We start from the raw sequence: 15644 nt of genomic DNA, 5'->3' as shown, positions 1-15644 counted from the left end.
GAAAACTATCTGAAATTTCAGTCAGACAGCCTGACTACTGTCCCTCCCCTTTCCTCAACACATGTCCAGATCGAGGGTCGGCATCCCCATCCCTTCTGGAGTACCAGTGGCTGACAATGTCCTCATCTCCCTGCCTGGCAGGTAGGAGGGAGGTCTCCCCCGCCCTGACCAAAATTAAGACTCCCCGCCCCAACAGGGACAGCAAACGTTAACTGTTACATAAACTATTTTATTTAAATAAAATCAGGGGCATACCCTCTTCTTTCTCTCACACTCACTCTCTCACACACACATACCCCCAGCACATGCACACACACATGCCCATGTTTCCCTCCCTCTCCTCCCTCTACCCATGGCCACCTCAAACCCAGTGGTTCTCATAGTGACCATCTTAGCAAAGGGAGACACCCTCCATATGAAAGCCCACTCCTCCCAGGTGATGGCAGCAGCACAAAGGCCTAGGCACCAGCTGTCCTGCCTAGAGTCCAGCTCTCAGACCTCTTAGGGTGGGAAAGGAGAAAGGACCAGTTCTCCCAAGGAACCCAGATCCAGGTGTGGCTTCCCCATAGAGCCTAGAACACTACCAAACACCCAGAGCTGCTCCCTATGGAGGGTGGGTTCCCTCACCCCAGGGCAACCCCTCCCTGCATCAGAGAAGGCTCTGCAGCCAAACTTGAGCATCTCCTGCAAGGGATCCTGGAGTAGGTATTGTTTGGTTTGGGGAAGAGAGAGGGACAGCAGCTGAGCACCAAATTCCCTAACTCCACCCTGCAGGAGGATGCTGAGATTCAGCTCAACATCCTATACCCAGAAAAAGTAAACCCAACTCTGCAGCAGGAAAGGCAAGGGCCTCCACCATCTGGACCTCATTCCACATCTACCCCTAACACGGACCCTGTTAGAGACTTACTAGCACCTCAGCAATGTTAATGGCCCAGCCCAGCTGGGGAAAACACCATGCACATGGGAGCCTAATGGAGTTGGTGGTGTCCTCCCATGTTGACAAGGAGTCGGGTTTCACCTTCTCTGACACTGGTACCCTTCAAGTCCTGCTTTGCGGCACACATAGCAAAGTGGCTTGGGTCATGACGAAGGGGCACTGAAGGAATGGGTAGTGTTTTCCAGAGGCACAGTCCTACAGTGCATTTTACAGGTTCCACATGAACAGGCTGGGACAGAGGCCTCTGCAGCATCCTTAGACTCCCTCGGGAGATGGGGAAGTGGAAGGGACATGTGTCTACTTCCTCAAGCTAGGGGGCCAAACTGCCAGGACTCAGGTCCCACACCCACTTTCTCTGATGGGATTCCCTGTGCCTTCCAGACCAAGTTCCCTGAGGGGAAAACCAGACAGAGGGAAGGAAGGCAGAAAGGGGGCAGCAAAGGGCATCAGACCATGAGGAACCAGCAGGGAGAGGGCAAATGTGAGAGCCAGAGAAAAGCCTTCTGAAAGGATAAGGCAAAGAGAGCTGCCACCTGCAAGGAGGGACCTGGAAAGGCGAGGACGGGGAGAAACCCACCAGAGACAAGAGCCAACCTGACCTCTCCAAGGGAAGCAAGAACCTGAGGAGAGGGAGCTTGGAGCCTGTCTGGTCCTCATGGGTCAGCGGTGGTGAAGAGGAACAAGCCACCCTGAGCATGGACTACAGGCTGATGCTGCGCTGATGGCGGCCCCCACGGCCCCCACCATCACTACCCCAGCGTCCCCCACTGCGGGGACCCAGCTCCTGGCCATCCAGACTGGTGTGGTCAGAGAGGCCCCGCAGGTGCTCCACAGAGTCACACTTCTGCAGGTCTGAGGCCACGGTGCGCAGGCTCAGCAGGCTGAGTGTGTCTGTGTCAGGGGCAGGACCAGGCCCCAGGCTGCTGCCCTCTTCCAGGCCCCCGCCTTCAGCCCCCTCCATGATCCCACTGTCCCCATCCTCCCCACCATCAGGCCCAGCCTCTGCCCCCACAGGGGAGGATCGCCGCTGGCCTGGGGCATGAGGGGACTGGCCCCGGCGTCGTGCATGAATCTGCTCGCTGATCTGCTCCAGGTTGCGCAGGGCAACTGAATAGCGAGTCTTGGCCTGGGCCACCTGCTGCTCCAGCTCTGTCACCTTGGCCTTGTGCTCCTGCAGAGTGAGGAACAGAGTGAGGTGACCCAGGGGGCAACTCTCCGTGTTTCTGGAGCTGAGTCGCTTGCTTCAGCCCCACTAGCACTCTACTTGTCTCTCCTTTTCCAGACCCACGGGCAGCTCCCCACTCGACACATACCCACAGTTCTACACCCCCAGCCAACCCCTGTCCACTCCTCCTCTTCCCCAGCAATCCTGCCCTGCTCCTCACCTAAGCCTTCTACCCAGGTCTTCACTCCCACTCACCCCTCCTCGCCCCACTGTTCCCTTTCCCTATCTGGCCAGTTCCTTATCCCCAATCTCCCTGGTTTCCCGATTCCCAATTTTCCTCATTTGCCTCCTTTCAACTCCATTCTCTGCCAGCACCTATTCCCCAAGCTGCACTCCCACTCCTATGGGTCATTCTAAGCACATGTACTGCCTACCTATCCCACCACACTGGTCTCTGAGATGGCCCAAAGAGGCACCGGCATCCCCTCTAACAGCCCTCACTCTCTATGCCTGCCCCCTTCCTGCCTGTTCACATACCTTCCCACTCCCACTCCCCCTCCCCTACCTCCAGAATCTGGCTGAACTGGGCCTTGAGTTCAAAGTAGGGGCGGCTCTTGCCAATGGCCCGCCGGAGCGTCTTCTGCAAGGCCTGGACCCGAGCTTCAGCCTGCTGGCACAGCCGAGTCACCCGCTGATGCTCCCGCTCACCACGAAGCCGCTCCTCCTCTGCTTCATTCACCTGGCCCAGATGAGGCAGAGAACATATACATCACTGATCTAGGACCCACGCTCTTATCTCTTAAGACATGACCATCCTGGGGCAGCCCCGGTGGCACAGCAGTTTAGCGCCGCCTGCAGCCCAGGGCGTGATCCTGAAGACCTGGGATCGAGTCCCGCATCAGGCTCCCTGCATGGTGCCTGCTTCTCCCTCTGCCTGTGTCTCTGCTTCTCTCTCTCTAGCTGTGTCTCTATGAATAAATAAATAAAATCTTTAAAAAAAAAAAAAATGACCATCCTTCAAGAGTTGACATCTGTTGCTAGAGACTAAATGTTTGTATCCCTCCAAAATTCATATGTTGAAATCCTAAACCCTAAAGTGATTGCATTGGAAGTGGACCCTCTGAGAGATGATCAGGTTATGGAGGGTCTCTAAATGGGATTAGCACCCTCATAAAAGAGGTCTTAGAGAGCTCCCACTTACCCCTTCCAGCTCATGAGGACTCAGTGAAAAGACCACCTGCTGTCTAGAAACCAGGAACCAGGCCCTCAAATCTGCCTGCACCTAAGCTTGGACTTCCTAGCCTGCAAAACTGTAAGAAATAAACTGTTGCTTAAACCACACAGTCTATGTTATTTTGTTGTAACAACCTCAATGGACTAACTTCTTTACAAGGTGAAGGTGGCAGACTGGAGCTGATGCCAGGGATCCTCCCACTCTCTACTCTCCTTTGAATAGCTGAGAAACAATACACAAATTACACTTAAAAAATCAAAGTATACTAACAGAGGCCAAACAGGGCAGAGAGGAAGGAAGGAGGAAGGAGGAAGGAAGATGATGGGATGAAAGCACAGCAAAGGAAGTAGCAGAACCTGAGAAGACCTGTTGGCACTGACTGGCTTACCTTACAGGTGGCGTGATTGAGCATCTCCTGCCACGTGGGGTCCAGCCGGTTCTTGTCTGCCATGACACCCTGCTCAGCCACAAAAACCATCTCCCGGGCAGCATTGTGCATGCTCACGGCCCGCTCATACCTCAGCGCTGCCTTCTGGGTCTCTTGTTGGGCCTGGGAAGAGAGGGCTATCAGGATGGGGAGCCCCAAGGAGCCCCACCTGCCCATGGAGACCCATCTTGGATGAGGACAAGATAAGGAGGAAGGCCAGTGCAACATCAGCTTCACTTCCCAAACTGTGCTAATGATAAATATCAAAGAAGTAGCATTCTATAAAGAATATTTTGTAAGGATATGACTTAAAAGAAGTAAATGTAGAAATAAAGATTGGAAAATGCTGCTGCTAGAGGGTGAGAGGGTGTGAAATCAGCACTTACAGAGGCCACTGGCCTTTTGACCTAAGGGGAAAAAAGAAAAATCCACACCACTTCAGCTGCAAGGTGGTTAGTGACACAGACCAAATCTTACAGAAAGTACACATCATCAATGTAATCATCAATTCCAATTCAGCAGGTAAGCCGAAGGAAGTAAGACAAGTGCTCAACAATATTCATCAGAGTCATGCTTACAAAAACAAACAAAAAAAAGCAAAAAAAAACTGGAAACTTAACTTTTCAGTTACAGAATGAACAACAAAGTAATAATAAGGAAATACTAAGCAATTCTTAAAAATGACAGCAAGGTGGGACGCCTGGGTGGCTCAGAGGTTGAGCATCTGCCTTTGGCTCAGGGCGCGATCCTGGAGTCCTAGGATCAAGTCCCACATTGGGCTCCCTGCATGGATCCTGCTTCTCCCTCTGCCTGTGTCTCTCATGAATAAATAAATAAAATTAAAAAAAAAATTGACAGCAAGGATGAATACTTATCAACACAGAATTATGTCATAATTAAAAAATAAAAATAGCACATGTCACCTCATTTTGGCAAAATACATACAAAAAAACTAAGAGGCTATCTGTGCTGTATTAATTGTAATTTCTGTATTTTACAATGCTTTGACATCTTGGGGGGCCTCATGACCCTCCTGGGCTAAGTCCTAGAGATAGTAAACTCCTCTATGAGCACACTTTTCAAATGCAAACCAACCAATCCAAATCCCCACCACTCCCTTTATCTAACTCTCACACCACACTAATATTTCTCACACCTGCTCTACATTACCCCAGGGCCAGGTACCAAATTATATAGACCACCCCTCACCCAGAGCTCACAAATATTCAAGCTATCTAATTCCAAATTTGCTCAAAGTTACCTTTGAGGTAACTCAAAGTGCCTTACCCACTCCTTCCCATGATAAGCACAATAAAGGCTCTGAGCCAAGCTTCCCTCTCAGTTCTTCTGGCTCCTCACTGACCCAGGTGCCTCCCCACGTGGCCCTAACATGGTGTGGCATGCCTTTCCTTCTTGGGACTTTTAAGTAATACAGTCTCCTTTCAAGGCAGCTCTCTCTGTGTCTGTCACCTTACCACATTTGGTTAAAACAAATCCTATGATGGATAAAGAAGATGTGGTTTATGTATACAATGGAATATTACTCAGCCATTAGAAATGACAAACACCCACCATTTGCTTCAACGTGGATGGAACTGGAGGGTATTACGCTGAGTGAAGTAAGTCAATTGGAGAAAGACAAACATTGTATGCTCTCATTCATTTGGGGAATATAAATAATAATGAAAGGGAATATAAGGGAAGGGAGAAGAAATGTGTGAGAAATATCAGAAAGGGAGACAGAATATAAAGACTCCTAACTCTGGGAAACGAACTAGGGGTGGTGGAAAGGGAGGAAGGCGGGGGGTGGGGGTGAGTGGGTGATGGGCACTGAGGGGGGCACTTGACGGATGCGCACTGGGTGTTATTCTGTATGTTGGCAAACTGAACACCAATAAAAAATAAATTTATTATTTAAAAAAAAAACAAATCCTATGTTCAAAAAATATGAAACATGTACATGGTAGGATTTGGGGTGATTTTGATTTTCTTCTTGTTTCATACGTATAGTTACATTACAGTCTTCCAATAATGAACACATATTATTTATGTTAAAAAAAAAAAGGGAAGGAAAAGGGTAAAGGAATGGAGGGGTGGGCAAAGAAAAGAAACATGAACCAAAAGGAAGAGACAGAAGAGAAAAAGGAAAGGAGAAAGTGTTCTGTCTCCAACAATTCATACAGAGATAGAAGAGTCCAGGGCCAGGCTCTGCATGTGGCCCTCCTGGAATGCATGTCAGCTGGCCATACCTCCTTAGCAAGCCGCCGAGCCTCATAGTAAGGCCGGGCCTTCTCGATGCAGCTCCCCAAGTGGGAGCCCTGCGTGTTGAGCTTCCTTGCTGACTCCTGGAGGATCCTCCGATAGGTGGTCCTGGCCTCCTGGCAAAGGGAGAGAGGGACATGAGCAGAGGGAAGGCATAGGTGTAGGTCCCAGTCCCTCTTGTTTTTCATACATGCCCCTCCCCCTGCCACCATATTGAACAGAGAGAGGAGACACCTCCAGAGACCAGCTCAAGGGGGTGAAGAAAAGGAATAACACTCACATCCAACTGCAGCTCCACCTGGTTGATCTCCTCGCTGGCCTGGTTCAGATGCTCTAGCTCTTCCTGCCACAGAGAGGGGCAAAAAATGAGAGCAGTGGAAAGTAGCGTCATGTGAACCACGTGGAATGGGAGCACAGCCCACAGAGGGAAGGTCCACCTGACTAGAGAACGGAAGAGATGCAGGAGGTTCTGTGGATGGCTCCTGGTAGGAGACCTAATAACATAGTCTCCTGTAATCCTCCCAACTCCACCTCTGCATCAGGTTGTTAAACCCCCATTTTAACAATGAGTAAATCAAAATTCAGGGAATGAAACACGCTCAGGGCCACAGCAGAGTGGCAGCAATCTGCCCTCTCTTCATCAGTCAGTGCCACCTTCTCTTCATATTCCAGCCAGGAGGAGTCTCCTTAGAGCTAGTCTGTGTTTCTAACAGTACTACCGCATGGCCACCCACTCATCACGTTTTCTACATACACTTCACAGCTCGGCACACCTGAGATCCCAGAATTCAGAAAACAAAGAGGTAGGAGCTCATGACCTAGTAAGTAAGCAGGAAGTTCTCAGCACTGCAAGCAGCTGTAAGAGGTAGGCATGGTGGGGGCAGCAGGGTCACCTACCTGGGCAGAAAAAGCCAGCTCCGGACACCCACAGTACTTGCTCCTGGGCTGGGCTTTGATGGATACATAGAAAAGCACCAGTGAGGAGGGGACCAGGAATCAGGAGAGCAGGTGCCTCGGACAGGCAGCTTGTCAGGTGAGAAGCCAGTAAGGCTGGGGCACAGAGAAAGGATACCATAACTTTTCCCAATGGCAGGGGGAGCCCCTCAGAGCCTGGCACCACCTTGTCTGTGGCTTAGGAAGGCGGATCTGAGCAATATGTGGCAAGTTTACAAGGGCCGAGGGACAAAAGTGGAGGCTGTCTGCAGTATGCCAGGTAGGAGAGGACAGGGCAAATGCCAGACAAATGCAGGATGCAGCAGAATCACGAGGGTGTGGTAGACAATTCAGGTCAAGATGGGAGAAGATCACATGGCTCAAGGGCTTCTAGGCCTGCTTGGGCAGTAGATGGACAGAGACCCCAGGTCCTCACACAACAGATTCTGTGGCAGGGACGGAGAACCTAAGGGAAAATTCATGAGCCCACCATGCCAAGGACACTCCTGAGGAATGAAATACCTGACACTCAGCTCTGGGATGCTCTCCCAGGAGCCTTACAGGCCCTGGACAGGGTAGTGGAACCGGCCTGTGTCTGCCTGCTGCCCATAACCCAGACACGACCTGTACTTGGCAGTGAGTGATGCTGCCATTACTGGCTCCCACACTTCATTTGGCCCTTCTAACAACCCAGTATATGATCTTCTTTTAGTCTTTTTATTTGTATACCTGTCCTCAAGTCCTAAAAAATTTGAGTCAGCAAGTAAGAATACAGGAAGCCAAGTTATATGGCCAAATGTTAGTGAAAGAAAGAAACATGTAACAGAATCAGGAACAAGGGTATGAAAATATGCACACCTACAACAATGCAGCCCCTGTCCCAAAGAAGACCATAAGTTTGGCTCTAAACTTTACAGAGCAGAACCGTCCAACAAAACTGTGAGCCTCATATTGAACTTTTAGTTTTTGGCAACCATTTAAAAAAAGGCAAAAGCAAACAGATTATATTATTAACAATACATTCCATTTAATCCACTATATCCAAAATATTGTAATTTTAACATGTTTATCAACATAAATCATAAAAGAATTTTACATTCCTTTTAACCTATGCCTTTGAAATCTTCATGTGTTTGACCCTTAGGACACATCTCAGTGTGTGGCTCCCATACTGGACACTGTGGGTCTAGGAGTTGGTGCACATAAGCAATTTCATTAAGCACAATCCCAGTTTATCACAATAAAACACTGTGGAACCATAAAAAGTGACACAGTTCACAGGACCTCAGAAGAGGCCCAGGGGCAGAGCCTGCCTACCTGACACACACAGCTCAGAGTTTCACAGTGCCTTCCTACCTAGGACATCACCTTCAGTTGATGGAATTCTCCAAGGATCCTCAAAAAAACGGAATTCTTGTCAGGATGAGAGACCACCTCTCCCACTGTGGACCTAGTCTCCTCCAGCTTGATGAAGCCTGTGGTGGGTTTCAGACTATCTGGGAGGGGAAGTAACAGTGCTTTCAGCAGCTCCTGTAAGAACATTCTTTCTCAGCTCATTCAAATTTGCTAGATAAGAAACAATGAAGTGGGGAGTTAGGGGCAGAATTGAAACTGGATTTAGGACCTGATGTGGAATCCAGCTTGTGACCACCATCCTAGGACTAAGCATGTCCTTGGATGGATGCCTCAGAGAAGACAGGAGTACAATCACCTAGAAAAACCACAGTCCTGGTAGAAAGAGGACATGCCCCTTAGGAGGCAATACACTGATTCTAGAGAAGAGGAGGTCACTAAAGGCCATCCTGCAACACTGCCATAGGCAAACCAAGGTTCAAGACTGGATCCCACTCAGTTCCACAGCCCAAAGTGCTCCCAGATCCTAGCAAGATCATCACAGGAGCTGACGGCTCTACGTAAGTCTCCCCACAGGAAAAAGGATGTGAACGGCTCCAGCTATCAGCTAAGGGCAGGAGCAGGTACTTCTTTCTATAAGGGACCTTGCATCCACACAGCACTTCCAGCAATTAAAAAAATCTTTAAAAAAAAAAAAAAGATTTTATTTATTTATTCATGAAAGACACAGAGAGAGAGGCAGAGACACAGGCAGAGGGAGAGGCCCCACACAGGGAACCCGATGTGGGACTTGATCCCCGTCTCCAGGATCATGCCCTGAGCCGAAGGCAGGGGCCAAACCGCTGAGCCACCCAGGGATTCCCCCTAAAAAAATCTTTTGATCACAAAGTTACAAAGCTCTTTCTAACATGACCAGGATACTGGGAAAGAGAATAGGCTAGAGGGCAGGGTGAACAATCAGGCTGGGACAAACCCAGGACAAGGGTGAGTGGGAGTCAACGAGCACTCAGGACTCTGTGTTGGGAAGCTGGCAATACATTCCATTTGGCCTGCTCTACCAGGGACTCCTGGCACCCGGCTGAAACGGAATTTGAATATGATGAAGTCTGAGTCAGCACACATCATCCATCAGTGAGCCCGCAACCAGCAAGGACGGTGACCTTCCCAGGGCACACCGGGCACATTCCAAAGATGCCAGGCCACTGAGTCAAAGGCATGGGTGCTCAGCAGACAGATGCTCCTGCCCACCTTGTGCAGGCCATTAAAACACATAAGCCGATGGTGATGCAGGGCCAGGGTGATGCATGGCCCAAGAATTGAGAATAAGGAAAATATGACTATCCTGTGAGAACTAAACTGATAACTTAAGATGAGGACAAAGAGGTTGCAAAGTCACTCTGAAGAGTCTAGGGAGAAGGTAAGGCACTATATATCCACTCACCTGAGAATGAATGTGCCCATCACAAAGGGAACTGAGAAAGTCACAGGGCAGGAGACCCAGGACCATCCTAGCACCACCCTCCTTCATTTCTTCCCTCCACTGGGACCCTGTCAGAAAGCTGAGGACCAGCCTGAAGGCCTCAGAGAACTACTACACTGAGGTCAAGACATGGAGACTAAGACATGGCCTTCCCTGGGGGACAGCAAACTCCAGGTAGGCCTAGAGCTGGCCTCCAACCAACTTCCAGAGGCATCCTACCAGAAAACAGGGACATGAATTGCCTGCCAAGAAAACCCCTTTCCCTATTGAGTACAAGCCTTGCCTTAGGGGCAACCATTTTTCGGAGTTCCAGAAAATACCTGAACACAGTCCCTGGCCTTTGGGATATCCTTGGCTCAGTGAAGACATGTGGGCTGCATGTTAGAACCACTTCTCACAAAAAAAAAAAAAAAAAAAAAACCACTTCTCACCCCATGGAGACCAGAATTCGCATGTCTGAGCATGGCTCAGGAATGGGTGTTTTTATTTTGTTTTTATTTTTTTTTAATTTTTATTTATTTATGATAGTCACACACAGAGAGAGAGAGAGGCAGAGACATAGGCAGAGGGAGAAGCAGACTCCATGCACCAGGAGCCCGACGTGGGATTCGATCCTGGATCTCCAGGATTGCGCCCTGGACCAAAGGCAGGCGCTAAACCACTGCGCCACCCAGGGTTCCCTGGAATGGGTGTTTTTAAAACTTGCTGGTGGATTATGATGGATCTGTTGGCGGAGACCCACAAAATATACTGAAAATCCCTTTAAAGCACTGAAACACAGTTATCAGGATACTACGGTCTCATGCATCATCAACACCAACAGAGAGCTCAAATGACACATGCCTCCATCTCCTCCTTATCTAGAGGAGCCAAAACACAGAAGGGCTGAATCCTACTAGCTTTCTCTGTGAGAGGTGCCCCTCACATCGGGCTACCTCTCTCACATGGCAAGATGACACAGAGGCCCTGATAAGGGGAGAGCACTGGCCCAGCCACAAGTGTGCCATCAAAGGGGGAAGCCTCTACAAGACCTTCCTCCCTACATAACCCACACTGCTCCACAATGTGCCTCCTGGTTTAACAAGAGTGACTATGGTCTGCTTGTTCTTCTCACTCCAATAACACTGCAAACTCCCTGGATTCAAGGCAAATCTTATGCCTGCTTGGTACTCTGTGACCCTCACAGAGCTCATCCAATAGAACTATGATGATGGAGGTGTTCTACTTCTGCAATACGAACAGCAGCTGGAAAACTGCATTTTAATTTTTTAATTTTTAATTTATTTTACTTAAGTAGCCATACGTGGCTCACAGCTACTTTACCAAACAGCACAACATAAGAGTGTGACTCTTCACACTATGGCCTTTGCCTGTGTAGGCACTGGAAAAACACACAGGAGCAGGAGAGGCTGAGCAAAGAAACCACCCATGGTAGATTCTCACCCACCTGGAGGAGACTAAGGAACACTGGAAAGAGATGTATGAAGTGCATCACACAGCCCTCCACACCACAGAACAGATACGTGACTCTTTCCCCAAGCACTACCTACAAACTTTCACCAAGAGCTATGCCAAAGAGCTGTGATAGGAAAGAACCATAAGACTATGTCAAAGCACAGCAAGGAGTTGTGCTCACAAATCAGCGAGACCAACCCCTCACTTTATAGATGAAGGTGAAACTCAGAGATTACATAACTTGAATGGAAATCACGAACAATGGAGCTGGAGATTGCTTCAATCTCAGCCCGACCACGTTTTTTCACTACAAATTATTTCCTCAGTAGATAACAAATCCAAATCCATGGAATTAGCAGAAGACACTCAGCTGTTTTCAATGCAACACCCATGACACGTGGAAGAAATAAACTGACCCACGCCAGTAAACGAATGGCTTACCGCAGCTCCAATATAAGCATGGACACAGTTCCCCCACCTCAACATCCAGGGAAGCTCCACTAAGAGGGTGGAGAGGATACTCAGACCAGACCTGATCTCCTCTTGACTCACAGAAGCGATCTAATAAAGGCTGGATGGCAGAGAAGGTCAGGAATGCAAGCCCTGAGATGCTCCTGCTCACCTAGAGATGTATGTGCATCACCGCCACGTCAGAATCTTGGAGACACTGCCAGACCTTCTGGCAGATTCAGCCCCCAACAGACAACTTCCTGCCCTCACCTGCCCAAGCAACTTTCCCAGTCAATGCCGGGAAACAATAAAACTCCACCTTGGCCACCTTGCATCTCACCCGCATGGTGCTTGTCCTCCTCACCCACTGCTCTGAGGCTGCCTTCCAAGATCTGCCCATCCTACCAACTACTTGCCTGTAAATACTCCAAGGCAATAATAAATCAGCTTTCCCACTCATTGGATACAAGCAGCACCCTCAGACCTGGGAACCTGTATTATTAAGAACTGGCCATGGCTGGTCAACTCCCTAAACACATGGGATTTCCTTACAGGCCTCAATCTGTTGAGTCCTTACAAGGTGTGAAACGTGTGCATCCCTGGAAGGCACCGATGAGGAGAGAAGGAAGGGAAGGTTCCCTACTACCTCCCAATCTCCAAATCCCATCCTCTCATATGGCACCTCTCAGCCAAAGGAGAACAACAGACAGTTCTACTCTCCACTGACCTAAACGAGGCCCTGCATCTGATGCTAATTTGCTGCTTCACTTGTCTGCGAAGCCTTGAGAAACACAGCCCAGGCGCGGGGCAGGCGGCTCTCTCCATGGCATCACGCTCTACACTGCTGCCATGATCACCGCCAGGCTGGTTTTCCTTCCCGCTCCTGCCCACCAGACAGAGAAAGTCTAACTCTTCGTTGATCCCACAGCTCTTCAGGAAAACCGGAATCTGGGCTCCCTGTGTGTCTCCCTCCCTCTTGGTCTTTTTTTTTTTTTTTTAAGATTTTATTTATTCATGAGAGACACAGGGAGAGAGAGGCAGAGACACAGGCAGAGGGAGAAGCAGACTCCATGTAAGGAGCCTGATGCGGGACTTGATCCCGGGACTCCGGAGCCCGATGTGGGACTCGATCCCAGGACTCCAGGATCACGCCCTGGGCCAAAGGCAGACGAATAGCTGCTGAGCCACCCAGGTGTCCCCCTCTTGCTCTTCTCACCTGAATTCGAGGATCCAGTTCCTCCTCTTCTCTGGGAGACAGTTTGGCCTCAGTGCTGCCGCTCCCACTTCTTGGGGGCTCCTCCGAGACCGGGCTCCGAGGGCCTTGATCCTCTACAACCTCAGCACGAAGCTCCCCCTGCGGGGTCTCCCGCCCCCCCGGAGCCGGCCTGAACTCAGCCATGCTGATGGGGAGGGGGCACAGTCCTATGCACAAGAGAGGACTGACATTTTGGGACCAGGGCCCCAGCGTGGGGCTTCCTGGGCTCCGGCCAGCGAGGAGGAGGGCTTCTCTTCTCAAACGGCGGGAGAAGGGGCACAAGTATGACCTGACGCTGGGTTAGAGGCCAAGATTCACGTGGTCGGCGGGGCTCCTGGAGCTGCAGCCGGGTCTGCGGTAGAGGTCCTCCGTCCCCGTCACGGGGCGTCCGGCAGGAGGGACCCGGAGCTCCGGCTCCAAGGCAGGGGGTAGAGGGGGCGTGGATCCCGGGCCGAGGCCTGCGAGGAGTAGCACCATTCGGGAGGGCGGAGGCAGGCGCCTCCAGGCTGTGGTGGCGGCTGGAGAGATAGGGCTGGCCCCCGAAGCTGCGGACGACGGTCTCCGGAGAGCTGCACGGACACCAAGGCCCAGCGCACGGGCAGCATGAGGACGCACGCGGGCCGGCGGCCCCTCCCTGCCCCTCGGCCTCCGAGCCCCGCGCTCCCGGCCGCCACGCGTCCACCAGACCCCGCCGCAACCACTCTCCTCAGCCCTTCGGGACCGCCCGCGCCTTCCGCACTTCCCCGCGAGCCCCTACCTTCCCTACGCCCGCCCGGGCTCCACCCCCCACCCGGGCTTCGCAATGCACTCCCTAACCCCAGCCCCGCCCCACTTCTCTCTGCAAACGCGGGGATGACCCCGCACCCTCCCTCAGTCCCGAACAGCCTGCCCCCAGGACTCCCACACACCCGAGCCCCCCGACACAGAACCTTACCTCAGTTTACCTTCCCGCACACTAAGCTCCTCCACCGCAAACAATCTCCCCCCTCCCTCCCCACAACAAGCCCGTCCAACCAAAAAGCGACGGGGCCAGGCGGAAGCGGAAATACGCCACCCGCACATGACGCCTTCCTGACCTTTCGCCCCGCCCCCGCGCTCTCCGGGAGGCGGGGCCGCGTCTGTGCACCCACGTCTCCTCCGCGCGGGTCTCTCCTGTCAGTGCTAGTCAGTGCAGCTCGGCGCTCTTGGGCGCCGCCGTGCGTGGCCTCCAGCTCCGCTGGGTGGAACTGAGACATGAGCGTGTTCTGCTGAGAAAAGCAGGGTCGGCGATGCGAGTCGGGAGTCCCTGGCGCTTAGGGAAGCGGCCCAACTAGAACGAACTTGGCACAGTCGCCTCGGAGAGAGCGCCGCCATCTTGCTCTGCGCGCCGGGGCGCTGGAAAGTCGCTTCCGGCCTCGCGCGGGAAGGCCGGGGCGGCGCCTGAGGAGGAGCGGCGGCCGCAGTCTCGGGACAGCGTCCTGGGAGTCGGGCGTCAGCGCGTCTTCCGGCCGTCACCGGTCCCTCCGCCAAGCCAGCGATGCCCTTAGTAACGCGGTCCAGACGGACAGTTCTCACAGGCCAGTGTGCTCCTCGGCGCGGCGCCCCGCAAGCCCTTCTCCAGCCGGGCCTCCCCCCACCCACCCACCCGGGCCTCTCTCTCCCCCCCGCCCCCGCCCACCCGGGCCTCTCCCCCCCCCCCGGACCTGGTTGCCCGGTGAGCACTGACCAGAACCCCAGGCGCCCGAACTCGGTGTGTCGCGCTGCCACGCGTGTCCGTGAGAGGACCTGACCTCGGCGACCCGCTCCTCACCTTGTGTCACAGGCACAGCCTAGGGGGGAAGACAGGAGGATTCATGTTTTATTTTTGCAGAAGACCTAACTTACTGAGCGCCACCTCAAGGTTGACCCTGAGGCAGGGAAGGCAAACGCGCTGAATATTCTTTCTTCTCTTCGGATTTCCTCCATTCCCTCACCACAGGAATAAGCACACACACCCAAAAAAAAAAAAAAAAAAAAAAAAACTTTTTTAAGGAATTGAGCCAAGTATATTCCTTTAAAAACGACTTGAGGGGTTGTTTTGTTTTGTCCACAAAGTTAGACGTTTTATTTTGTAAATTCTACAACTGACTTCTGCAGTGGGTCAGTGGGAGTCCCGACTTAAAGCGTCCAAGTAGACAGAGCTTACGGACGCTAACACCTGTCTCCCATCGCATTCCTTCTCGTTACTGAGAGCCACGTTCGGAAACCAGATATAGTATCTATTACCTTCTGGTAACTTTAATTATTAGACCTGGAATTTCCCTGCAGGGATGCCCCCACTTGACGCTGCGTCTCCGTCTCGCCGAGCCCGAACTCCCCAGCACGAAGCCTCGTCTGCCGCCCCAACACCTTGTCCCGCAGCTCCTTTCCTTGTGCATTCAGTCGTTAGCAAGGCTTGTCACATGGTTTTGCGTTGGCTGGGACGACACGAAGACCTGTTTTGCCCAGACTCCTCCTGGGTCACATCCTGAAGTTCGGTAGCCTCCCTGGTATCCTCCCCTGGCCTTTTCTAGGGTTGACCTTCACTGAGACACGTATAGTGCCATTTATTGATTGTAATAGCTCCAGCAGTTTCTCTGCTATAGTTGGATAATGTTTCTGGTAGGAGGAGTTTGGGAGCAGTGCTGGCTTGTCCTGTGGGGCCAGGACAGGCACGATGAACTAAAACTTTC

The 15644-nt window shown here is 51.7% G+C and overlaps 1 protein-coding gene across 3 annotated transcripts; it reads right to left on the bottom strand.

The window, feature by feature from the left end:
• Positions 1–208: 208 nt before the first annotated feature.
• Positions 209–14602, bottom strand: SH3BP5L (SH3 binding domain protein 5 like). 3 transcript variants are annotated; one of them, XM_055335289.1, is made up of 7 exons: positions 14031–14602; positions 12916–13523; positions 6309–6371; positions 6016–6144; positions 3728–3889; positions 2671–2844; positions 209–2111 (listed from the first exon to the last, which is right to left on the bottom strand). In XM_055335289.1, exons 2-7 carry the CDS (start codon positions 13096–13098, stop codon positions 1641–1643), a joined length of 1182 nt encoding a protein of 393 aa, XP_055191264.1. In that variant the 5' UTR covers positions 13099–13523; positions 14031–14602; the 3' UTR covers positions 209–1640. The 3 variants fall into 3 exon arrangements, with proteins under 3 accessions (XP_055191264.1, XP_055191263.1, XP_055191265.1); XM_055335288.1 differs by lacking the exon at positions 14031–14602 and adding an exon at positions 13889–14000; XM_055335290.1 differs by lacking the exons at positions 12916–13523; positions 14031–14602 and adding an exon at positions 11691–12905.
• Positions 14603–15644: the final 1042 nt, after the last annotated feature.

Source organism: Nyctereutes procyonoides, unplaced genomic scaffold (genome assembly GCF_905146905.1).
Source record: "Nyctereutes procyonoides isolate TBG_1078 unplaced genomic scaffold, NYPRO_anot_genome, whole genome shotgun sequence".
Lineage (NCBI taxonomy): Eukaryota > Metazoa > Chordata > Mammalia > Carnivora > Canidae > Nyctereutes > Nyctereutes procyonoides.
Note: the sequence above shows the minus strand (reverse complement) of the source record. Positions and strands in the feature narration are given on the sequence as shown.

Coding starts and splice junctions, on each gene's coding strand:
- SH3BP5L (XM_055335289.1), bottom strand. CDS start 13,098: ATGGCTGAGTTCAGGCCGGCTCCGGGGGGGCGGGAGACCCCGCAGGGG. Junction 6,372..12,915: donor AACTGGATCCTCGAATTCAG/GTGAGAAGAGCA, acceptor TCTCTGTGGCAG/GAAGAGCTAGAGCATCTGAA. Junction 2,845..3,727: donor TCAATCACGCCACCTGTAAG/GTAAGCCAGTCA, acceptor CATCTGGGCCAG/GTGAATGAAGCAGAGGAGGA.